Here is a 26,612-nt window from a genome sequence, read left to right as displayed (position 1 = left end):
TGGATTTCACTGGCTGGTATTCTGTGGATGGTTTTTGTGTCCGTATCCAGAAGAGATACTGGCTGGCAGTTTTCCTGTGATTCCTGTGTCTGGTTTTGGTATTAGGGTAACACTGGTCCAAGAGGAAGATCGGAAGTGTCCCCTTCTCTTCTGTTAGAGATCGCCTTTTTAAAGTATGTTTTTAAATTTTGTTTTATAAGTATGTAAAAACGTACATGGTTCCAAGGTCAAAACTCACAAACCAGATATATTCCCATAAGTCCAGAGTCTACCCCTGTCTGTTCAACTCTGCTCTCTTCCTCCCCCATAAGTAACAGTTTTCATAAATTTGGCTTATCCTTTATTTTTTAATATGAGCAAATACCTACAAATATACATCTGTGTATGTACACACATATTTAATTTCTTCCCTTTCTTGGATGAGAAGTAGCATGCTGTTCTATGCTTGGGTGTGTTCTCTCTGAACATTATGGGTGGCGATCACTCCCCATTGGCGAGGTGGTCCTCGCTTTGCATGTTCGTGTGGGAGCATGAAAGTGACCCCACGAGCTGAAACCTGTGTAGCTTTTCTACTTCTTTGGCGGCTTTCTCCGGGCACGGTTGCTGGGCGAGAAGCAGTGGGTGTCTGCTGTGGACAGTTTGGTGAGCTCCAGTGGGCCTGTCAAGCCGTCAGCACAGTCAGCATGATGAGCGTCTCCACTGGCCCCTAAACTCTGCTTCATTCTCATCCCTCCCGCCCCCAGCCCCAGGCTCCCTGTGGTCACTATTGATTAGGGATTTCTAGAATTGTACATAAACTAAATCATACTGCAGATACTTTCATTCTTTTTATGGTGGTAAAATTCACATAAAGTTCCACCAGCATTTTAACCATTTTAAGATGTACAATTCAGGGGCCTTTATTTCATAGACAGTGTTGCACAACCATTACCACTGTCTGGTTCCCGAACATTCACATCCCCCTACAAGGGAATCCCGGGTTCTGTAGCAGTCACTCCCCATTCCCCACGCCCAGCCCCTGGCAACCATGAGTCCCCTTTCTGTCTGTGGATTGGCCTGTTGTGTTTCAAAAAGATCTGGGCAAAAGTTTTGATACAAATGAAAATAAAACCAAACCCACCTTCCCTAAGCGTCATTTTTTAAGAACAGCCAGAGAAGTGTGATGGTTTGGTGCCTAAGCTTCCTTTCCTGCTGAAATTCTCATCCAGCCTGGCACCAACCTGAAGGAAATCACCTCACTCCTCATGCTCATCGCCCTTCCCTCTTGGGACCTGGGACCTTCCTCCCAGGACCGTGGGGTTAGGGGCTAATAATGGAAGTGAAGTCACTTAGAAAACACAGAAAAGCAACTTTAGGAGATATGTCACTTCAGGTAATCTAATCCCATCCATCAAACAAAATCTGCAAGTGTTTGGTGGTGAGGATGTGGTCTATTTTCCAGAAATCACAGACAGCTTATATTGCTTCCTGTGAAAACTTTTTCACCTCCTGTACAAGCTCCCATCCAACCCAAGTACGTTTCTTAAGTAGTCTCAACAGAAAAACTAACCTGAGAATGATTTAACAGGACTTTCAATTCTAAAAGATCCAGTGTCAAACGCTTTATGATCAACTTCCTTTGGCACCGCAGAGCCCACGGCCTCAGCACGCTCTCCCGGCTGCATCCTCTCTCTCATTGCCTTCTTCACAGCAGCGAGGCGACCCCCATCTGCGATCCCAGCATCATCATGTTTTGGTTCACTCGCTATACCCGAGACAACTTTTTCCTACAAAGAGAAATTATGACATTTACTAAAGCAACTCATTACCATCTTATAAGAAAAATGAATAAAGCATGCCTAAAATATTTCACACATCCATCTTATGCTTATCAAGTTCCTAGTATGTGCTAAACATGCTGGGGGTCAAAGGTAAAGGACAAAGTTCCTGCCCTCAAGGAGTTAGTTGTGGTTGTCGTTTAATGTAAACAAAGATAGGACCCTTCAACATGTCTAAAAACTGATGGAAAAGAGAGAACAAGGCTAACTGATGGGATGAGAGGTCAATGAATAAGAGATCTGGGGGAATGGTTCCAAAGTATAGATAAAAGATTAGTTTGATTTTAACTGTTCAGTAGTCTTAACGGTGGCCTATAAAATAATGTAGGAGAGAAACACTGGTGGTAAGGGGCAGAATTACAAGGCTCCGACATAATGCTGTCTTGACACAGCCGTTATCTGCGTCACTGATGGTGTTATGTCCCCAGGACTAAGCACCCGATAAGAAATGCGCACGGCAGGTCCAAATGTCCCAGCATCCTTCCTGTTTAACAGACTTGAAATTCATTCAATCAATCTCGTCACTGTCCTCAGGGCCTTTGTCATTAGTAAGACATTACTAACGTCTTACTAAGACATTACTTCATTAGTAAAATAAGGAGACTTCATTAGTAAAACAATCCTACAATAATCCTTTAATACTCTAACATCTTAAACTCCTAAGACAGAATTCAAAACAGAGTTTTTATTTGGATTACACAGCATAATAAAGTACCAGTTTAGAAACCTGATTTTACAACCAGAGGCATTTTTCTAAAATCTAAAAGAAAAAGTGGCAGGGCTCCAAGCTGGCTTGAGAAGTAGCAATTCTGAACCAAAAGCTTGGAGTTAAAATATTTTGGGAAAAAAATTAGTACAAATAGATAAGAATGGAATCTATCATGTCAACAAAGCCAATTTTACAGAGAAAATAGGAAATTTTACATGATAAAATTTGGGAAGAAGAGAGAGAGTCTAAGAGTCATTGTTCCTCTTTTCTACTTAAAAAGTTCTTTCATTTTGAAATATATCACACACAAGAGTATAGAAAGCAGAGATGGCATAACCTGTGGGTTAAGAACATGGGTTCTGGAATGAGAAACCCAGCTCCACCCTGGGCACGTGCTCGAGTCTTCCTGGCCTCAGATTCCCCACCCGGGGATAACGGCACCCACCTCACAGGACTGTTGTGAGGATTAACTGAGTCAATGTGTGTGAGGGCCTGGGAAGCATAGTTGGCACATTATATAAATTATGTACTACTGCTATTATTACTGCAAAACAATGTATAGGTACAGTTTAAAGAATAAAACACACTGGTACATACCGTTACTTAGCAACTCAGAAGCTCTCAGGAGGACCAAATCCAATCTCAGCCCCACCTCCCCCGCCAGAAATAACCATCCTGAATTTTGTGTTGACCTTTCCTCACTCTTCAAGACAATCAGGACATTGTAATAGATGACACGTTTTGTGAAATGAAAAACCTGAAGCTAAATGTTTCTAAAGCTTAAATTCATTAAAGTAAAAGTCTATATTAGAAATCCACAAATTTACCTGAAACACATCTTTGCTCGTATTGCTGGCTTTCTCCCATCCACACTCCTCAAGTATGGTCAGATTGTTGAATTTCTGGCGTAGATCCTGTATCTGTTAATAAATGAAGCACAAGTTTATCAGATTAATGCTAACCATATTAAATTTACAAATTAATGCCCAAAAGCTTCAAACAAATTGACAACGACTTGGACTGGTGACATAAAATTAGACTGTCATTGTCAATTTTGTATTCAAATGAATTCTTATGGTAAAATTGTTCATTGTTATTTTATGTTAAAAATCTACATAAAGGATGTCATATGTGAATAACTCCCAAACTATTTTGATGACTAAAATGGTAGGAGAGATATCCTAAATTATACAGTGTGAACACAATCTCTCCGTTTTTTTTTTGTTTTTTTGTTTTTTTTTTACAGTTTATTTATCCCTTCTCCTACTGAGGAGCATATCCATTGCTTCCAAGTCTTGGCAATTATGAACAATGCTGCTATAAACATCTGTGCACATGTTTGTCTGGACACAGGTTTTCAGCTCATTTGGGCAAACACCAAGGAGCGTGACTGCAGCATCGTATGGTAAGACTCTGTTTAGTTTTGTAAGAAACTGCCAAACTGTCTTCCAAAGTGGCTGCACCATTTTGCACCCCCACCAGCTATGAATGAGTGCTCCTGTTGCTCCACATCCTCACCAACATCCGGTGCTGTCAGCGGTTTGGATCTTTGCCATTCTAATAAGTGTGTACTAGTGTCTCATTTTACTTTTAACTGGCAATTCTCTAAGGGCATATGATGTTGAGCATCTTATCTTTTCATACACTTACTTACCATCCATCTGTCTTCTTTGATCAAGTGTCTGTCTGTTCAGTTCTTTTGTCCATTTTTAAATCAGGTTGCTTGTTTTATCATTGTTGAGTTTTAAGAGTTCTTTGTATATTTTAGAAAACAGTCCTTTATCAGATAGGTCTTTTGCAAAAGTTTCCCCTAGTCTGTAGCTTGCCTTCTCTTTCTCTTGACATAATCTCATTTTATTTTCATTTTTATTGTTTTGGTGAGGAAGATCGGCCCTAACATCTGTTACCAATCCTCTTCTTTTTTCGCTTGAGGAAGACTGGCCCTGAGCTAACATCTGTGCCAGTCTTCCTCTATTTTGTACGTGGGTCACCACCACAACATGGCTTGATGAGTGGTGTAGGTCCATGCCTGGGATCAGAACCCGCAAACCCTGGGGCAATGAAGTGGAGTGTGCCAAATTTAACCACTATACCACTGGGCTGACCCTGGCACAATCTCATTTTAAAGGATTCAAATAATATACATACTAGCAGGATGGGAATGTATGATCCCATCCTTCTGGTATTTCCAATCTCCTCAAAGTGGTAACCACTGTCAACAGTTGGGTAAATATGCTTTGAGTCTCTGTTTATACAAATAGGTACTCTATTTGCATTTATACAAATAGGTACTCTCAATCTCCCTTTCTCAAAAAAATTTAAATGTCAAAAAGACTCAGGATTACACTTATGACCAATTGATTTTCAACAAAAGTGCCAATGCAATTCAGTGAGGAAAAGATAGTTTTTTCCAACAAACAGGACTGAGAAAAGTGGATATCTGCAAGAAAAAATATGAATTTGGGCTCTTTCCTACACCATACACAAAAATGAACTCCAGAGCCAGCCCTGATAACCTAGTGGTCAAAGTTCAGTATGCTGTGCTTTGACAGCCCAAGTTCAGTTCCTGGGTGTGGAACCACATGACTTGTCTAGCAGTAGCCATGCTGTGGTGGCAGCTCACACAGAAGAACTAGTAGGACTTACAACTAGAATACACAATTATATACCAGGGCTTTGGGGAGGAAAAAAAAGAGAGGAAGACTGGCAACAGATTTGCTCAGGGCAAATCTTTCCTAGCAAAAAATAATTAATCACAACTTAATTTTTTTAAAAAATGAACTCCAAATGTTCACAGACCTAAGTGAAAGAGATAAAGCTTTTAGAAGTAAACATAAGATAAAATCTTTGTGACCTATGGTTAGGCAAAAAGAGTTCTTGGAAATAATGCCAAAATCACAACATTAAAAAAATTGATAAACTGAACTTCATCAAAATTAAAAACAGCTGTGTTCCAAAAGATACCATTAAGAAAATTAAAGAACAAGCCACAAACTGGGAGGAAATATTTGCAAATATTTCTGATAAAGGACTTGTATCCAGAATATACAAAGAACACTTACAACTCAATAATAAAAAGACAGACCCAATTAAAAATGGGCAAAAAGATTTGAATAGATATTTCACCGAAGACGACATACAAATGTCTAATAATAAGCACATGAAAAGATGCTGATCATCATTACTCATTAGGGAAATGCAAATCAAATCTACAATATGACAGTTCACACCCCACAGGATGGCCAATACTAAGAGAGACAGGAGCAAGCACTGGTGAGGATGCGGAGCAACAGGAGCTCTCACACACTGCTGGCGGGCACGTGAAAGGGTGTAATCAATTTGGAAAGCAGTTTGGCAGTTTCTTAAATAGTTAAACAGAAATTTACCACATGATCCAGCCATATCTACCCAAGTGAAAGAAAACATGCCCACATGAAGATTTGTAAGTGAATATTCATAGATTATTCGTAATCGTCAAATAGTGGAAATGTCCATCAACTGGACGATACAGACTGATGTCTCCATGAACCGCTACTCAGCCATGAAAGGAACAAAGTACAGGCATGTGCTGCAACATGGAGGAACCCCAGAGACACCACGCCGAGGGAAAGAAGCCACATACAAAAGACCACATATTGGGTGATTCTTAGAATGAAACGTTCAGAAAAAGCAAATCTACAGAGACAGTAAGGAGACTCGTGGTTGCTTGGGACTGGGAGTGGCAATGGGAACTGACTGAAAACAGGCAAGAGGCATCTTTCTGCGGTGAGGAAAACGTTCTAAGTTTGGATTGCAGCGACGGTTGCACAACTCTGTAAATTTACTAAACATCATTGACTTTTACACTTAGAATGGGCAGATTTTATCATATGTAGATTGTTTATCCTCAGTATAGCTCTTTAAAATAAATAAAAGCCCCAGGAGCCAACTTGAAGAGGCTCCCACTGGCCAAAACTGGGAAATGAGCATCACTAAAGATAATGACTGTAAAAGATGCCAACACAAATACTTTTAAATCCATAAAATAATTATGATACTAAGAAAGACAAAATTAATTGGTCACCATTGAAGGATGCTAGTGAACCAACTCATTATTATGTCAACTGGTCATAAAGTGACTCCATAAACACTATTCACTTCTGCGCCATATAATTACCAGAATATTGTGTTTCTTCACATTTTTCTCTAGACTTCATCATTGCTTTGCTTTTTGTTTGCTTAGTTTTTTAATGTATCTATCATCAATTTGCCTCTAAAGTCTGCACAGTATGTATAAATTCCCTCTTAATACAACTAGAAAAGCAAACCACTCGGGTATTCTGTTCCGTTCAGCCTCAGAGACAGTATCTCGCCGAGCCCCAGCCTCCTGCTCCAGTCTGAACAGCTGCTTCCTAAGCCTGCTGCTCACCCTCTTTACTCACCTCAGCCACAATTCCCTTAGACTTTTTGGGGATCTGTCCCAGCTCCTTCCCCTTTCTTGGCTTACTCCCTCATTTTTGTGAGGGCCGTTCTCAGTTTCCTGAGAAAGGGTGCCTGGGAGGTAAAATTTCAGACTGTGTGTGTCTGAAACATGCCTTTCCACCCTCAAGCGTGACTGGCTGGGTATACAACACCAGGCTGAGTGTTATTTTCCCCGAGAAGTTCGAGGGCCTTGTTCTCCCAGCTTTCGATGTCGCTGTTGAGAAATCTAGGGATATTCTGATTTTTGACCTTTTGTATGAAACTTGTTTTTGCTCTCTGGAAGTTTCTAGATGTTTCTCCTCATCCCAAGAGTTGTACAATTATATTTCATTGTGCATTGGTGTGTGTCTACACTGACATACAGTGCTAGGCACTCAATGGGCTCCTTCAATCTGGAATTCAGGTCCTCCAGTTCCAGGAAAATGTCAAACTATTTCATTGATCATTTCCTCTCCACTATTTTTTCTGTTCTCTTTTTCTGGAATCCCTGTTATTTGGATATTATACTTCCTAGACTGGTCCCCTTAATATTCTTATCTAGTCTCTCCTCTTTTATCTCTCTCTTTTTGCTCTAATTTATGGGAGATCTCAGCTTCATATTCCATCTTTCTAGTGAATCTTACATTTCTGCTCATATAGTTTTTAACTTCAAAGAGCTCTTGTTGTCGTTCTCTGAATGTTCTTTTTTGCATAGCTGTTCTCATTTGGCAGAAAAAATGCCTGGTCTCTTTGAGCATATTAACACTTGCTTTTAAAGTTCTTTCTCCTGGATCAGCCCACGGCCTCATCCAGACAGCTTCCTTCCTGTGCTGCTGCGGCCCCTTCTTCCAGGTTTCGGGCTGTCTGCAAATGTCTCATGGTTCTTGGCCACTGGTTCTTGAATTAGTATTTTATATGCTTATTTCTAAAATAAGCTCAAAAAGCTAGAAATTGTCATCTCCCTACCTTCACTGATTTTCCTAGTAACGGCCTCTATCAGCGCTTTCTACACCAGATTGGTATGAGGGCTATGTCTGACTCTGATAAAACTATAAACTCCTCTGGGGTAGAGAATGTGCCTATTTGTCAGCTCCTCATACAACGCCTGACACACAGCAGGGACAATAACTGCTCGATGGACCCAGCTACTGAAGACTCGTCCTCATTTTCGCACACATGGAATCATCACAGACTAGGCAACAGCTGAATAGAATCTCAATTTCCAACCCATATAGAAATTACCCTGACAGTATGCAGGAGGAGGGGACAGCAGCCATAAAATTTAGACAGTGCTTTACAGTTTGTAAAGGGGCTAATATCTCCTTTAATATTACAGATACCTAAGCAGCCTCTACTACTCCCATTTTACTACTGTTACCTCACTTCCAAAAACATGCGACTCGAAAGTTAAGCCATTCCAAATCCTGGCCACATACCTGAAGGCTGGCCATGTTCCAGAACCCATCCAGGTCTGCACAGGTGGTATCCTTTTTGCCTCATTTGTATTCCAAATTGTCCACCAGTTCTTCAAGCCGTTTGAATATTTCTGCCTTAAGGAGTCTTTTTTGACCAACTGCGAGGGGAATAAGATCTTCTGCTAAGGAAAAGATGAGATTTTTAAAAGCTAGAGAACAAAACAGGACCTTGATTGCAAGTCAGCCAGCTGATAAGACGACCTCACCCCAAATATCCTGGGGCTTCCAGAATCAAACTCTTACCTTAAAGCAAAACAAAAAAACATCGACTACAAAACTTTGTCATACCAATACTGAGCATTAACTGTCTGCTTCTGTTCCCACTAAAACGTAGCAATATTCATTCTCATATATGTTGCTACATAGTAAACAGCATTCTGCTCACCTTGTATTTTACAAGAATTCAACCTCAAACAACTCACTGTACATCAGCATCTAAGGACTTCACACAGCACACAAATGATTTTTTCTAAAAAGCTTCTCCAAATAAGATTAAGGAAATATCAGAAAATTTGTTCCATATTTATTTAGGTCATTTTCATTCAGAAAATATTTTGCATAATTAAACAATACTAGATATAGATGTCACTCAAAAAGTCATAAAAAATCTAACAATAAATAGGCAAACGTTTAACTCCCAGGAATGATTGCTAACATTCTAATTACTTACACCTTATAAGTCATCTACCATTTTAGCACAGAGATACTAGTGAACGTATGTTGAGAAATGAAAAGTCTTGCTATTTTGATTAACAAAACTATAAAGTTCGGCAACACTAGATTTTTGTTTCAGATAAATGTAGACATATTAAAATAAACAATGCAGAGCCACCCTGGTGGCCAAGTGGTTGGGTCCATGCACTCACCTTCAGCAGCCCAGGGTTCACTGGTTCAGATCCTGGGCCCAGACCTACACACCGCTCATCAGGCCATGCTGTGCTGGCATCCCACGCAGAAGAACTAGAATGACCTACAACTAGGATATACAGCTATATGTCAGGGCTTTGGGGAGAGGGAAAAAAAGGAGGAAGACTGGCAACAGATGTTAGCTCAGGGCCGATCTTCCTAAAAAGAATAAATACATAAATAAAATAAAATAAACAAAGCTAAGACAAAAAACATAAATGTTCCCTCCCCTTTGTTTGGAATCTATACTTCAAGCTTCCTTTCCCACTCAAGGCAGTCGGTCAATATTAATTCCTCTCTTTCATATCAGAGAATCTTTCTAAAATTATGACATGTTTCAGCTTTACAAATGTTTCTCATACTAATATCTAAGTATTAGCAATATGACACTTATACAATAGCGATTTTCCAGAGCTGATGCTTATTTTATGAACTGTGATATATTAAAATCCATAAATACAAGTTGATATCCTATACATGTCCATCTTTCTACACCTAAAACTTACGTGGATGGTTAATGCCAAGAGCAACTTTCCAAGCTAATATTTCTAGTTCTTTCCGTTCTCATTTATCAGAGATGAAACAGAAAGAACCAGACATGCCTGAGTTCTGTCTTTACTTCTGGTATTGCCCATGGAACTGAGACCAACCCAACTGCCCAGAGTAAGTTGAAGCTAAACCCTGTAAGACTGGAATTACAGTGTCAGGGCCTCACAGATTCTAATTAGTAGGCTTTGCTTGTCCAAGGGCGGTAGTTCTCAACACTGGTCAATTTTGCCCCCCAGGGGACATCTGGCAGTGTCTAGAGCACCTTTGTCACAAACAAGAGGAGTGCTACTGGTCTGGGACGTTACACAACATCCTGCGATGCAGAGGACGGCCCCACAACAAGAATTATCCAATCTGAAATGTCAGTAGTGCAAGTTGAGAAACCCCGGCCCAAGATAAATTGAATCTGTCTCTTTATAAAAAGCATCTTAGCAGGAGAAACTGAGGATAGTTTTTTTTCTTAGAAGAAAAAATTAGCTGTTTATATCTAATGAAAACTTAATTAATGAGAAAGGAGACTTGTCTTAGATCCGACATTATTTAGTTGGGTAAATTGCTTATTATCTCAATGTCTCAGTCCAACAACACGGTGGACTAGCTCATCTCTAAAATCCCTTACAATCATAAAACCTTACGTTCTACAAACAGCTGAAGTGGCTCTGAAATATACTCATTCATAATAGAACAAATGAGTATTAAAAGTATAGGAAGATAATATTTCTCCTCTATTTGATTGTCAAAGCCCAAAAAAGTGGTTAGTACTGTATTGGAAAAGATGTGAGAATCTCCTTGCTACATTCACTCAAGAACATAGTATGTCATCATTTCCTGTGTGATGTGGAGCGTTGGGGCCTTTCTCCAGATGCAGTCCTCTGATCTGTGTCCAAGGCATTTAGGTGACATGGCTTTTAGGTTCCCAAACAGGAACTCTAATTTTCAGTCTTCATAGTTGGAGAAACATAATCCTATCTTATGATTTAGTGGGCCAAGGAGCCTACCATCATCTCCCTCTATCCTTCTTTTGTAAAATAAACATTAACTTAGTTTCTTTGTTTGAAAAAAAAGGTATGATAAAATAGGAACTCCCATATTTTGCTGAGGGAATGTAAATTGAGGTCTTTATTTATTTGCACAGGAGAGGATTGAAAAGCATCCAGGCTTGTTTTTTGCAGGCTTGACAGTAATACTACCAGACTGAACTCAATGGAAACAACCAGCAACAGGGACCTACTAAGTAAATCGTGGTGTAGCCATACAATTGGATACCATGCGGCCATTAAAACACACACAAAAACAGCATGAGAAAGTTCTTAAAGGACTCAAATGGAATATCTCCTACATTTAACATTAAATGAAAACAGAATAGTATGCTACTGTTTACATTTAAAAAAAGTTTATCTACATATGCATTATGTATCTCTGGAAGAATTCACAAGAAATGAATAACACTTGCCTCTGTGGAAGGTTCGAACTGTAGGGTTGGGAGCAGAGTTGGAAAAAAGGCTTCTCACTTGTACCTCTTTCTATCTTTTAAGTTAGCAACCACATGAATATACTAGCCATTGAAAAAGATTTTTAATTTAAAAGATAAATAAAAATCACTCAAGGTCAGTTTCCTCCTAATTCATCTACGTATTATATTAAGGTTAAAATAGTTTAATTTTGGTTTTAAATGTCTAGACATTAATACAAAATGCTTACACTGGGAACAAACGCACAGACCTGAAATGCAGCACATGTCGCTGCTGAGATGTCTGATCCTCCTTTATTTCAAGTGATGGGACTTCTTTTATTGGAAAGCCATGTAAATTTTCAGTAGTAGTTTCATTTTTATTTAAGACACGATCTATAGATTAAAGAAAACATTACATATACATTTCAAAGCAGCAACTCCTATAATGACATCCCCCACAAGACAAATTTCTTAAATCCTTCAATTTTTTCAACATTGAAATTTAAAATTGTAAATAAATTTAAAATTTAAATAAAATTTTATTTCTGCCTCAAAGATTTCATTCATCAGATCTCCTTTTACAGTGTCTCTCAATGTTCTTCATCTCTTGAAATTTACATTTCGGTCCTCCTCTCAGTCTGCAGTCCTCATTCCAGCTCTGTTTCCAGATAGCCCTCCCCATGCTTTTCCGTCTCTTCTGACCCTGAGATCACACCCTGAGCTACATGGTGAGACACATGGTGGAAAAGACTCTAAACGATCTCTGATAAACCATAACCCAGAGAAACAAGTAAAAAATTCATGAAAATACCATACCTGTGCTCCCAACTGTCAGAGAACTCAAAGGACGGCGTAATTCGTCGGAATCTTGATGTACTGAAGTTTCACTTTTGTGTGCCAACATTTCTTTTGTTACTTCTGGAGCCTCATCACTAAGCAAGAGCAAAAATACACTTCGTAAAACATGAACCCATACATCTCACTGAAGGATTTCAAAATTATGTTGTTTTTTAAAAACATGGGATAAAATAGAAATATGTTTCTGTTTTTTAAAACATGTCTAATCTAGAGGGAAAAACCGTAAACACCTCCAGCGGGAAGGCCCGTCTCTGCCCCCTGTGATGAGATCCACAGATGCAAAGCCCTCTCAACCGGACATACACACTTAGGAGTCTCAGATGCCGCAGAGCAGTTCTCGGTCAATCTGCCGCCAGCCAGCCTTTGGAAAGCAACCTTGCCATTTCTTGTAAAGATTCAAACTGATTTTTTCTCCCCACTTTACAAGTTAATCATTTTGTCTTTTGAGATAGCTTTTATAAAGTAGTACTCAGTAAAAAAAACACAAACAAAAAAATCCAAACCATGTCTGAGCTGCAGTATAGCAATTTCTTCTTTCTAAAAATTTATTTCTAAGTGTTGCAATTAAGTCACTTCTTAAAAGCAAAAAAAAGCAAATTGAATCGTGAAAATAATAATGCACAGAAAATATCAAATCTGTCAAATACATTATTGTATCCTTCTGAAAAATTTTTTGGAGAGGTCAAATTTTCATGATTTGTAATGAACATAGTTTACTAACTAAATAACTTAAAAAGCACAGGCCAAATTTAAGAAAGGCATTCGTTCTCCATGTCAGCAAGGAATTCATTAATAACATCTCATTCTGTCACTGGCTGTCAAAGTAGCGGTGCTTGTTGGAGTCTAGGTGTTACGTCATAGCTCTTCAGACCATCTGGTGGCCGAAACAGAAAATCTACTGGTGCGAAGGATGGCCTCCCTTTCACTTCTGCAGGATTTGTCTCAGGTAACTTTTCCACTTTGGATAAGACTCCATCTGGATCCCTTCCGTTTGTCACACTGGTTTGTGATTCCAAAGTATTTACTTCGCTATCAACTTTAAAAGACATGACCTGGATGTGAATAAACAGAATAGAGTGAGAGTCTCTCTTCTTGGGATATATTCCACCAATTTTTTAGGCCCGAAAATGTGAAAGTTAAGAGATATATCCCACGTACATAATTTAAGAAACAAAAACAAATACAATTAAATGTTTACATGGAGTCAGAAGACCAGCTACATAAACCATTGCTATGGTCCAGAAAGAGGGAGAACCAATCCATATTAAAAAAACTATGTAATAGGTTTTAGGTATTACCAAAAATTAAAATATATGAAAACTAAGGTGGAAAAATTCACTCACCTAACAAATACGTATCTTTTTACTTAAATTATATTGATAATTACAAAGGTTTGAGAATCAGAAATCCAATGTTTATTGGATTACCAGTATTGTCAAGGACATAATCTTTTTTAATAACTTTGGATTATTATAAATAAGTTTATCATATGAGCAAAACTATTTTTCAATGTGGCACAATAAGATTAACCATATAAAATGTGAAGCGTATTTTCTTTTTCAAGTCAATTTGTTATTTGGTAGTTTTTTTTTACTGTAATATAATTGGCATACAACATTACATTAGTTTCAGGTATACAACATGATTCAATATTTGTATATTGTGCAATGATCACCCCAGTTAGTCTAGTTAACATCCATCACCATGCACAGTTACAAATTTTGTTTTCTTGTGATGAGAACTTTTAAGATCTACTCTTAGCAACTTTCAAATATACAATATTATTAACTGTAGTCACCATGCAGTACATTACATTCTCTACTTACTTATTTTATAACTGGAAGTTTGTACCTTTCAACCACCTTTGCCAATTTAATCCACTCATTTCAACATAATTTTTAGAGGTTTCTACGTTTCTGAGTTTTAATGAGATACGTATTTCTACCCGGACTAGAGTTTAAGGGTAACACTGTGCTTGAGGCCTGTGTGGCTGCAAAGGTAGACACTAGCGATAATCCTTAAGGAGAAAACCAACCTTGAGGGAGGAGCTGTGAGGTCCAGCTGCTCGCCTGTGAAGATCACCCTGTACTGCCTTCCTTGGAGGATCTATGTCTGATTTTTGGTAAGAACCTAGCCAGGTTTCTTACACTTTGGCATAACTTTGTTTTTTTTTTTTAAGGCTAAGGAATTATAGCATGGATTATAAATTAAGGGATTGGGTCCTCGAAATGGTGGCTCTTTTTGAAGACTCTACCAGGCACTATGCTAGATGCTGTCAGAAACGTCAGGTGATTTCATTCTTGAAACTACTCTGTGTAGATATTACATGTTACAGCTGGGAGAACAAACTCATAGCTTCCCCAAGATTATATAGCCAATTGGAAGCGAGACAATAGGCAAACTCAGGCCTAGCTGAATCCAGAGTCAACGCATTTCACCCACTGCACCCATCTCCTAGCCGATGCTCACATGAAGGTTTCCGTCAGCTGTGTTTTTATTTTCTCTCTTCTGTTAACCAAACTACACATTCTCTACCTATAAGGTTTTAAAGATGAGACACCTCACAAACCATAACAGTAAACCCTCTTGACGCTTCCTTGTGCTTCAAGAGGTTTTCACACACGTGGAGGTTAACCTCTTGAAGCAGTTTTGTAAGCTTAATTTCAGCTTCATGAAAATAAAAATGAGATTTTCCAAATGTCTAGAAATAAACAGATACTTATACTCTACCTTGCCTGGTTCTTCTTCGATCTTTTTGGCAGGCCTTCCTTGATCTGGTACTTTTCTTTCTGTTATATTATCTAAAATAAAAATGACATAACAGATCCATTTTGACTAGATAGAAAATTCTGCATTAAAAATGCTAGGTAAGGAGCCGGTCCAGTGGCATAGCAGCTGAGTTCATACACTCCACTTTGGTGGCCCGGGGTTTGCTGGTTCAGACCCTGGGCATGGACCTATGCACTGCTTATCAAGCCATGCTGTGGCAGCTGTCCCACATATAAACTAGAGGAAGATGGGCACAGATGTTAGCTCAAGGCCAATCTTCCTCGAAAAAAATTAAAAAGTACTAGGTAATTTGGGAAAGAAAAAAAGGCAACAATATGAATCTATGCCTTAATGGATTTTATGATTAAAAGTCATTTTAAAATATCCTATTTAAAATACCCTATTTAAATACGATAAATACAGATAAAACTTCCTGCCAAGTATAGGATATCTGTTTACAAAACCAAAGGTGCTAAAGTATTTTACCTTTTGCCTCTGACTATCAAATGCATATTTATTATAGAAAATCAGGAAAAGCAAAGCGCAAAAAACATCACCCCAGAGGGGCTGGCCCCGCTGCGCAGCAGGTAAGTTCACGCTTCTGCTTTGGCAGCCCAGGTGCTCAGATCCCGGGTGCGGACCCACCCACTGCCTGTCGAAAACATGCTGTGGTGGGTGTCCCACATATAAAGCAGAGGAAGATGGGCACGGATGTTAGCTCCGAGCCACTCTTCCTCAGCAAGAAAGAGGAGGATTAGCGGCAGATGTTAGCTCAGGGCTAATCTTCCTCAAAAAATAAATAAATAAAAATCACTCAAGATGACCTTATTCAGAAATCATCACTGCTGACAATTCAGGGTATGCTTTTCCAGTTTTTTTCCTATGTTCACATATTCACATACATATTTTAGAATTGTGATCACACTGTTCAGAATTGGACCTGTTTTCTTTGCCCACTTAATACATCCTGGACCATGTCATGAAGTGTCTTTCACAGGATCGTTCTTAAACGCTACACTGTATTCCACCAAACAAATGGGCTGTAATTTACTGGGGCCATTAATCTTCACTTTGTGGCGCTGCCCACCGGTGCACATGCTTCACCGCTTGAGCGCCCACTGTGTGCTAACTGGATGGTGGGGCACTGAACCTGTCTTCGGGACCTGGAATCTCCCGTTTCCTCCTCGCCTACTCAAAGAAGTACACGATGACTTTAAAAACTGAACACGAAAAACCTCAGGGACCAGAGCATTCTACTTCAGCCACTGATGAAGGAACAGTTCTCACCACGTGCCGCTCGCGTGGCCGGCACAGCCAAGGCTGCTCCCGCAGAGGCTGCACTGGCGGTGCCTGCCCCCGAGGTCTGCTTCGCTCTTTGAGTCATCGACCGAGTGGTTCTCACGCACGTGGGCATTGCAGGCTGCCCTGCTGCGGGAACCATGAAATTAAATGCTTTCGGTAATTACTAAAGCATTGTTGCGGCAACGTCAGAGCTTATAATAATAAGCTACCTTTTTCTCGTTGGACACTTTCTTTTCAGAGGTTTGTCTTTGACCAGATCGTGTTGCTCGAACATCACTCCTATTAATGATCTATTGAAAAGATTAGGTGGTATGTGATTTAATTGCTTGATGAATCAAATTACCACATTTTCAATCGGTATTTTGACCCCTCATCTGAAATCTATTGTAAATGACCCAGCAAAAAATCCACCACCCCAAATAAGATGAGATGAAAAAAGTTTTCCATTATATAGATTTCCTTACAAACTTTTTGTAGAATCCTAGAATTTTGAAAATGCCAATAGCCTAAGCTATTCTAAATAGCTGACTATAATCTTCTGAGAGTCCTTAAACATACCAGCATGTTTTCGCTTCAAAACTTTTGAATTTTGTCTGGAAAAATCTTCTCCTGGATAGAAAACTCTTCCCACAGTGCACTCTGCAACTTCCTTGGAGACTGCATTCAAAGCGCCACCGTCTCAGTGAGGCCCCATCGGAAGCTCACCCTGTACCAGCTTCAATACTCCCCATCTGCCTTTTTTTTTTTTTATTTCCCGCATAATACTTAGGACCATCACATACTATATATTTTTCTTTTCATTGCCTATCTCACATGTAAGCTCCATGAAAACAGGGAATGTTGCTTTATTCATTACTATATCCTAGAGCCTAGAGGAACATGGCAGTGACTCAATTTATTGAATACGTGAAACGGAGCCTTCTCACCTGATAAAGAGACATGCTATTTACCTCCTTGCCCACTTCACTTTATTTTAGTAATCGTCCTATTAACTTTGTCCATAATGGTGTTCTGAAGACCCGTAAGTTTATCCCCCACCCTACGTGCTTTATATCCCTATCTGCATTTTATAGTGACATGGATGCATAATAGAGCCCAGTAAACAAACAGAGTGACACACAGAGTTGGTATAGATCTCATAAGGGATGTTTGGCAATGAATATTTCAAGTGAGTACTTCCTTAGCATCTAGCCAAAACTGCTCTATGTCACCATGCCAATAACAGGGAGTTTGGTACTGTTAACTCTAGTAAAATAATCACTCTGATTGAAGCTGATAATAGATTTAAAATGAATTTACTTACTCTGAGAAAAGGAGCACGATTCATCATTTTAGTAACAATTATCTACTATCAACTTCACCCTAGTCAGCTCCATTTGGGCTTTGGCCTTTGACCTGGCAATCCATACAAGATGGAACAGCATTAAAACAATCAAAAGCAGACAAAGTTAAAAAAAATGAACTGCCATAATTTACTTCCATGTCTCATTACAAAATAAAGTCTCCATTTTAAAGTTAAATTTTACCCTTAGTCATCCAACCCTTAATCATTTATGGCAAAAAGATACTTGCTAACTTAAATTACTCTCTTTTCTGGTTCTGGTTTGATTTAAATTATGCTTAAAAGCCTCAAAACTTACTCATATTTCTCAGTGAGCACAAAGGAGAAATTTCATACTATATTTTCCAGGTATTAGAATCCTTGTTAATATGATGAACTGGAAATATTTGGAAGGGGTCAATGAAGAAACTAGAGTATTAAGATCTCTTCTCTCCTGTTTATGAAAAGATACTGCACAGCTTACTTTCTTAGCTTTGACAGTTTGCCTTCAAATCCAATGATTGTGCACTTGTCCTCTGTCCATAAGAAAATGGAGACCTGATCACAAAGCAAGGAAGAAATCCAGCAAGAGAAGGATTGATTAAAAGTGATAAGTTATTTATCAACTCTAAAATTCCTGAAGAAGCACAATCAGACTTCTTCTGTAGATTAGAAGCCACTTGCTTCTCCAAATCTCAGGGAAGATCTAGTGCTGAAGAAACGAGGCACAAAGTAAACAATATTCAGCGATGGCTATTGTCTAAGTAGAATAAAAAACTACTGGTGAATCGTAGTATTTAACACAACAATGTGTGTCTTTTTCCCCCTACATATAACACTTTGTAAATAGCTGTTTACAGTTTAGACCAATGACTGGTGCCTTACATACTCTTGAGAAGCCAGATTAAATTCAGCCCCTTCCAAGAGGTCTTCTCTGATGTTCCTCCAAACAGAAACAATCTCGCCCTCCTCGAACACATACACACCATATTTTTCTGTATCTTTCCACCTTGAGCTACATTCTACTAATTTTGGTCACTTCCACCTTATCCTAAGGTCACATGCAGAGTAATCAAAGGTCTCTCAAATCAATGACATTCCTGAAGCAAACAAAAACAGGCGATATCTTGAGCTTTTATATTATTCAATTCTTATTTAAATCAGGAATGAATACACAGCCAACAAGAGACTACCTTGAAAAGAGCAAATCACCAGTGACTACCTAATTTACAAATCCAGCTGCCTGTGTTCAAACTTCATCCCCCTTAACTCATGGATCATTCTCTTCTTTAGATCACCCCTCCTCCAGCTTCTGTCCTGTTTTAGCTCTCCTGCCAATCTGACCTATCACTGGTACCTGACTTCTGCCCACTTGAAGGTGCTCTCTAGTCCTCACTCTTTCACAATGTGTATATCTTTACTGGAGTGGTCTCATTTAGCCCTACAGCTTAAACCCCCATCCATACTCCCAATATCATATCCTAAATCCACCACTCAGCATGGATCTCCGTCCTGATTTTCAAATTTTTATTCCCAACTGCCTGTTATCCAGATGGCCCAAATGAGCTGCAGAAAAAGCAGGAAAAGCATTATCAATATGCACCCACTTAGGCATGTTCCTTTTCCTGGCTTCCACCCCTCTTTTAGCTGCAGCACAATTTATATGGTTGCTCAAACTAATTTATCTTCAGAATCATCTTATCTCCGACTCTTCAATTTCCTTCACCCCTCACCATCTGCTTGGTCCCCGTCAAATTTATCTCCTGAGATGTCTCACACCTGTTTCTTCCTTTAAGCCCACTGCCCCAGTCCCCTTATCCTGTCTCATCTATTCCATCACGACAGTCTCACTACAGTCTTCCTACCTATAAGTTCTTCCCCTTCCAGACTACGATCTTCCAGCCTAGGGTAATCTTCCTGAATTATTAATCTGATCATGGTACAAGCTCATGTATAAGCCTCTCTTGACTCTCCGCATCCGACAGGGTGGACGCCAGATCCTTCGCCCGGCCTTGCCCGTCCAGCCTGGCTCTGACTGCTTTGCTAGTTTTATCCCGTGTCAACCTACCTATGGCTGCACCGAGAGACCTCATCTCCATCTTCTGAACTATTAGGATGTCACTCCCAGCTCCTGCCAACTAGCTAAGTGAATAAAGGGACTACAGGGAAAGGGTTGTTTTAGTCATTTAAACTCTCAAATAATCGCTTCTTGGCCTCTTGGCTAAGATCAAGTATAATCTCTTAAAGAAAAGTCTGGTTAAGAACTATTCCTGAATATCAAGTTATGATACTAAATTTACCTTTTTTGGTTGGTGTGCTGGTATTCATGAAAGAAAAATAGTCTTATCATGTCTATAAACACCCACTATAAATGGTCATCGCTGAAGGTTTCTCAATTTTTTCAGTCGCTTTTCCTCTAGGTATTTCTGGAACATTTGTCTTCGTTGATCACTTAGAAGAGACTTTGCTGATCCTAAGCAGGGGGGAAAATAGCATATAAAACATTCAAATAAAAAGTTATCCAAATGTCTAAAATACCATTATCTAACTTCAACAGCTGCTAAGCAATACTTTCAGTAACTTCGTATTGATTCCTTAGCACGCTAACCACACAAGTCATTTCAACCCCTGTTCTTTCAAAATTTCTCTCCCTTTTGCCTTCTCTTGTTCACAAATTAACTGCTTGCCATCCCCTAGGCATCCATTACTTCACTTTTAAATTAATTAACTTCTATGATCACCCACCTCCAAGCTGACCTCCAACAATTCTCACCTCCTGGTAGTCATGCCCTTGTGTTGTCCCCTCCACACAGAATAGGGCTGAGCTGTGTCACCAAGAAAAGTGTGGGAATGATGGAGTGTGGCTTCCAAGACTGTATCATTAAAGACAGTGCAGCTTGGCCCTGCTCTCTCTCAGATCACTTGCGCTGGGGAAGTCAGTGGCCATGTGGAGCCTTAAGGAGATTCAGGCAGCCCTGATGGGGATTTTTAGGCTGCTTAATTTTAAAACAGTTTATGATGAGGATTTTTAGGCTGGTTACTTTTAAAACTACAGATAAGAAGCAGGCTCCAAGGAGTGGAATTTGTTTGCCCTTTGATCAGAGGCAATTGCATTTGTAAAGGAAATCTTCATGCCTCCCTCTCTGGAATTTGTTTGCCCCTTGTTGGGAAAACATTTACATTTCTAAGGGAAACCTCTATCTGTGAAGATGCCTCCCTCTCTGAGCCAGGAGGAAGGGGGGATGGCCTTATCTTTGGAAACTGTCTGGCAACCTCATGTAACTGACCCCCCACCCCAAAATCCTCCTTTGTCTTTAGCCGAGGATAATATTTGAGCGGTGACTTCTGCCATTTACTCAATCCGGTTTGATTCTTATCTAAAAGTTGTGGGACCGCCAAATGGCCAGACCAAACGGGCACTAATAAAGAGATAACTCACACACCTATGCCTTAAATATTGGCCCCAACCCTCAGTTCGGGGCAGCAGCAGAAGCTCCGACTGCCCATGGGTCCTGTCCCCATGCTATTCCACACTATTCTCTAAATAAAAGAGCACTACTGCCAGATCTTGAGAGTCTAAGAAATCTTTCTTTCGACTCCTCGGCTCACCGACCCCGCGTCAGCCCTATGGAGACACCATATGACGAAGAACTAAGGCCTCCTGCCAAAAGCCAGCATCGACTTGCCAGTCATGTGAGTGAGTCATCTTGGAAACAGCTCCTCCAGCCTCAGTCAAGCTTCAGAGGCATCCCTGGATGACACCTTGACCTGTCAGATTCCTTATCTCCCACCTGTGATTCTCAACTCAGGTTTCTACTATGTATTTTCATGTTTATTTAAACTTGTTTGAAAAATGTGAGTGGCTACTATGTACCAGACATTTTTAGGAAGTAAGAATAAGAGAATTTCTGCCCCTGAAGGGCTCACAGTATCGTGGGGGAGATGAGCACAGTTTCAATTTGGTTTAGCATGGAATGAAGACTACGAGAATGCACAATCGAGAATCAGTATAAACCTGTCTGGGGAGGTCAGGAAAGGCTTGTCAGAAGAGAGAATACCCGAGAAGGTTTCTGAAGAATGAGAGTGCGTTTGCCCACTGGGTGAGGGTTTAAAATAATCCAGGGAGATGACTGCACAACTCAGTAAATTTACTAAACAAAAGGCATTTACTTAAATGGGTGAATTTTATGGTATGCAAATTCTACCTCAATAAAGTTGTTTAAAAGAAATAATCCAGGCAGAGAACAGAAGATGCGAAAGCTCAGATGATGAAGTGGTTAATCATCGATGAAACCCCTATATCCTCAACTTCCCTGAAGTTCCTCTTCCCTTCATCTCTTGATCTAACCATAACCTGGCTCTCCCCTGAAGACAACGCTCCCCTAGTTGTCCTCTCAAGTGGTTGACTGTTTTCTTCTCCCACAAAGGTCATATCACTGGGCCTGAAGCGGGCCGGGGTGGGGGGTGGTCCCTCATTGCTGTTTCTCAATTATTTCTTCCTCTTCACTAAAACAGCCCAGCTTTATATTTCACATCATCAGACCATACTAGACAGCACCCTGACTTGCCATCTATAGATGGCAAGTTCTTCTCTCAGTATTTTACAACTTAGTAAATGGCCACTCCATTTTTTTAGTTGCTCAGGCCAAAACCCTTAGAACCATCCTGACTTTTCTTTATCAACCTACATCCACTCTATTAGGAAATCCTATTGGTTCAAACTTCAAAATGTAACCAGAATGAAACCACCCAGGGTTGCCGTTCCCACTGTGGTCAACCATGAGCTAAATTATTGCAGTTATCTCCCAGCTGGTCTTCTGGAGGCCATGCTGGTCACCCTACCATCCGTAAGTGATGCTTTAAAACATAAAGCAGATTATAAACACACTAATCCAATAATGGCTTCTCATGTCACTCAGAGTAAAGCTGGTCTCCCTGTAAAGAAGGCCCTTGGGCTGCATATTTCACTGGTCCTGGAAAATGACAAAATTGAAGCAGTGAACATTTAAACAACTTGAGACCTGATTTAGCTACAAAACTTCTATTTTAATGTCCCTTATCAATTAATCTTGTCAACACTTATCTTATTCAAACTCCAGAAGTCAGAACTTACAACACTCCACAAGCGAATGGAACTTTCACAGCCTTTACCTTAAATAGGAAGTATTTAGTCATAGAAAATATCAAGTTATTTAGAATGGTATTTCAAAACTCCATTCTTCTGGTAAGTTTTTTTTTTTTTTTTGATGTGGAAGATTGTCCCTGAGGTAACATCTGTTGCCAAAGCTTCCTCTATTTTGTTTGCTGGATGCTGCCACAGGCTTGAGGAGCAGTATGTAGGTCCACGCCCAGGATCCGAACCCACAAACCTCGGGCCGCAGAAGCAGAGTATGTGAACCTAACCACCACACCACCCAGCTGGCCCCTGGTCAAGGATTTTTTAACCTCAGGTATTAAACCAACTTTTTTCCCCTCTTCAAAGCAGTTAAAATTACAATAGCTCTTTACTTACTTTGCCTCACACTCATCTCTTCTGGAATAGGCTCTTGAGATGTCTCCTCTAATTCAAGATTTCTACCTTCCAAGGTTGGAAGGTTGACATCCGTCAAACCAGAGTGTCTTTTTCGTTCATATTTATCATATCTGTCTGCTTTCTGAGAGAGAAAACTCTCCTCAGCAATTTTAGTTCTAATCATCTCAATACTTAAATCCTTTCTCAGTTGACTGGCAAAATGTGATGCAGCCATCCTGCCAGGGAAAAGAAAGGTAGACAACTTATATAGATTTTCATATTATTTAAAAAATTAAGATTCCAGTTCACCTCCTGCCCCACCTCAGAGCATTCTGAAATAAAAAATTTTCAGTACAAAATGGAATAAATATACGACACTGCAGAGTGGGAAGAAAGTTATCAAAAGATAGTACGATCTATTTTGGGCTTCTACATAGGGCCTTGCTTGACAGATGAAGTGAAGCCCAGGAAGCTGTGGGCCATAACACAAACAAGAGGCTCTAGGCTCACCGCACAGCATTACAAAGTGACAAGAGTGAAGGAAAGGAGAGAATAGGGAAAGTAAGTGAAGGACAGTATAGAGAATCGTTTCCTAACCTTTCCCTGTGATGAAGGCAGGCAGCCTGGCATTTTTTCTCAAGCCAAAAAACAAAACAAACCAAACACACGAGATGCCTATTAGACAGACAGGGATGATAAGCAGGCAGTTGGATATACAAGATTGAGCAAAAGATGGGATTTTAGAAGAACTACCATGGTGATACAGAAGGATAACCATAGTTTGCCATTTGAGGGCATAATGAAATTATTTTCGGCCATGTGAAAAATCATATTGTTTACCTGGCCCATACTCTTTTCTTAGAAAGATTCTTGAGAACGTGTTCAAGCAAAACAAGGGAGAAGGACAAGAAACAGGATGCCATGTGTTCCAGGAAATCCTTCATTCAAATGAGGAAAAGAATAAAGGAAAGTGGAAAGTCTAAGGGAGTCACCTATGCAGCTGGTATAGAAAAGAACCAAGCCCAATGGGAGAAAGATGACTGATTCTCCACAAGTGTTGCTGGCTCAAAAGAAAAAAAAAAGAAAGAAAAAGGGGAAGGTCTGCAATAGGAAGATAGAAAAGTTCTAAGCACACTATACTCTTCAACAACAAGAATAACTGAGACAGTCCACTAGAAAACTCCAGATAAAAGAAAAATCTGCACAAGAAATGCAACCCATTAAAATGTTACATGATTTTAAGCAATCAACAGAGTATATAAAAAATGAGAATTCTTCTGACCTGGATGCTAATAACATTCTCCTGTAAGAGCCCAGGGGAAGTGACAAAGGACTCTACTTTTCAGTAAGCATGCTCCTCTACTATTTGACTTGCCACCTCCTGCAAGTATTAATGTGCTAAATGTTAAACAATAAACCATTAGTTATTTTAAAATACTGCATAGGACTATGCTCCACAAAGAGAGACAGGGTGTGTGCAAAAGCTCGAGTTAATAGTAAAGGCGTGTTTAATTGTCACCTAAACCAGCACAGGTGGTTAGTGTCATCGCTGTTACACAGGTGAGGGAGAGAACTGCCAACAGGCGCTGGAGCTGGGATCTCAAGCCCCGCAGCCTGGCTCTTCACATACAGGACATCTAAGTTCCCCTCTTGGCTGAGTGGAGTTTCTTCCAGCTTGAAAGTCTAGAATGCCTTCGTCTTGCTTGCCTAGAGGTTCCCAACCAGGGCGGGTTTAGTTGTCGCTGGCTCTGGGAGCAGCTACTGGAATTGAAGGTCGGGGCCAAGGATGCTAAGCATCGTCCCGCCCCAGAGGCCAATCACGGCCCAGTGGTGAAACGCTGACTGCTGCATAGATTATGGCAACAAATACTTACTCTTCTGGAGGACGGAGCCATCGGCTGCGGGAAGGACAGGTAAGTGGTCCTAGAGGAGCCTCCCCCAAGCGGCGTCCAGCTCGCCACTGCCCACCTCAGACCCTTCCAGACCTTCTAGGAGGAGGCGAGCCAGCGCCCTTCCTCCAGCTCCCAGCACTCACCTTCCTCAGGCAGCCTGTCGCGTGAAACCTCAGTCAAACCAAAAGGAAAGGAACGCTCCCTGTCTGGAGAGCCGCCGCCGCCGCCTCGGAGCAGTGCCGCCTACACCTCAGCCGCCCAGAATCCGAACTTCCCACACCCAGCCTCTGATTGGAGGGCCTTTGAGCAACCCCTGCGGGAAAGGGGCCCGCCCCTTCTCTCCCACGAGGCTTGCGATTGGTTCTCTCCCTGTGCTATTCGAACTGATTGAAAGGTGAACGCACGGTTCAAAGGATGGGCGGGTACGACGGGATTATGCCTGAGGGGCGGGGCCGGGGCGCAGGTGAGGCGTTAGGGTCCCTAATCCGACCGGAGCTCCAGGGCCCCAGCATCCGAGGAAAAATGAAAGCGCTCCTCGGAGCAGAAGGGATTCACTGTTTGCAGGGCTTTTTAACGTCCTTGTTTAGTCACACAAATACAGCTCAGCTTATTGGAACGTTTTCTTCACTTAATATTTTTTAAAAAGGGTTTACTACCGCAGATTTCTCCTTACATCGCTTAGCGTTACTTTCCAACATCGCCAGGCTTTTTTTTTCCCATCCGCTTTTTATTGAGGTAAAATTTAAATACCGTGGAAAGGATTGATCTTTTAGTGTGTGATTTGATGAGTTTTGCTAAACGTAAACAGCTGTGTAAGCACCACCCAATCGGGATACAGAGTATTTCCATCACTGAGAGTTCCCTCATCCCCTTTCCAGGCGCCCACTGTTAGGCAGCCAACCTCTGCTCTGATTTCCATCACCACACACATAAAGGGGGTAGGTCCTCTCCCAGGTGGGCCTTCTTTCTCTAACCATGCTTTCCAGATCCATCCCTACTGTTGCGTGATCAGGAGTTGGATTTTATTGCTGAAAAGTATTCCATCGAATACTTTGTCTACCCATTCACCCATTGCTGGACATCTGGATTGTTTCCGTTTTTAGCGATTATGAATAAAGTTGTGTGGAAATTAATAAATAGAAACTTCATTAAATTGGAGTCTTGGGGCCCAAAGGCGGAGCTCTCACACCCTACCTTCTAGCAGAGCCCAACAGGAAGAAGACAGACTTCTTCTTGACCAAGAAGCTCAGCCAATGAGAGACTATCACAACTCAGCTAGTGAAACGCTGCTATACCTCTGGACTCCATGTTTACAATGGCCGTCCCAACTTGCTCTTCCTCCCAGAATAGAGTTTCTCCTCCATGCTGCTAGCGACTTGCACCTGGCTCGAGATGGTTTCAGACTTTGAACTGCAATTCTTTCCTGGTCCCCCATAAACCCATTTTTGCTGGAGAAATAACTGACTGTCTGTTTAAGGTCAACAGTTGCTATAAACATTCTTGTACAAGTCTTTTTTGTGGGCATGTTTTATTTCTCTTGGGGAAATATAGATGTGGTATTTCTGGGTCATTCTGGGTATGCTTAACTTTATAAGAAATTGCCAAGCAG

General features: G+C 40.5%; 1 protein-coding gene and 1 long non-coding RNA gene across 15 annotated transcripts in view; one reads left to right on the top strand and one right to left on the bottom strand.

Moving 5' to 3' along the window:
- LOC123284404 (serine/threonine-protein phosphatase 2A regulatory subunit B'' subunit beta-like) overlaps positions 1-26,612 on the top strand; it is a 145,176-nt gene that overhangs the window by 107,177 nt on the left and 11,387 nt on the right. For 3 of the 14 annotated variants that reach the window (XR_011500669.1, XR_011500667.1, XR_011500668.1), the window contains exon 3: positions 3,773-3,931. The exons of 7 other annotated variants lie outside the window; for them this stretch is intronic. Coding sequence is in view for 4 of the 7 variants with exons in the window: in XM_070503583.1 (XP_070359684.1) it covers positions 1,631-1,795 (165 nt within the window). In the remaining 3 variants the exon portion in view is untranslated. Of the gene's footprint in view, positions 1-1,630; positions 1,847-3,772; positions 3,932-19,584; positions 19,746-26,612 lie in introns of those variants that run through there. 4 more of the 14 variants (XM_070503583.1, XM_070503576.1, XM_070503575.1 and 1 more) reach the window with 2 other exon arrangements.
- LOC123284418 (uncharacterized) lies at positions 4,101-19,968 on the bottom strand. Its single transcript, XR_011500670.1, has 3 exons — positions 19,900-19,968; positions 14,938-15,008; positions 4,101-13,259 (listed from the first exon to the last, which is right to left on the bottom strand). It is a non-coding gene; the product is annotated as an uncharacterized lncRNA (long non-coding RNA).

This window comes from Equus asinus, unplaced genomic scaffold (genome assembly GCF_041296235.1).
Source record: "Equus asinus isolate D_3611 breed Donkey unplaced genomic scaffold, EquAss-T2T_v2 contig_3, whole genome shotgun sequence".
Classification (NCBI taxonomy): domain Eukaryota; kingdom Metazoa; phylum Chordata; class Mammalia; order Perissodactyla; family Equidae; genus Equus; species Equus asinus.
Note: the sequence above shows the minus strand (reverse complement) of the source record. Positions and strands in the feature narration are given on the sequence as shown.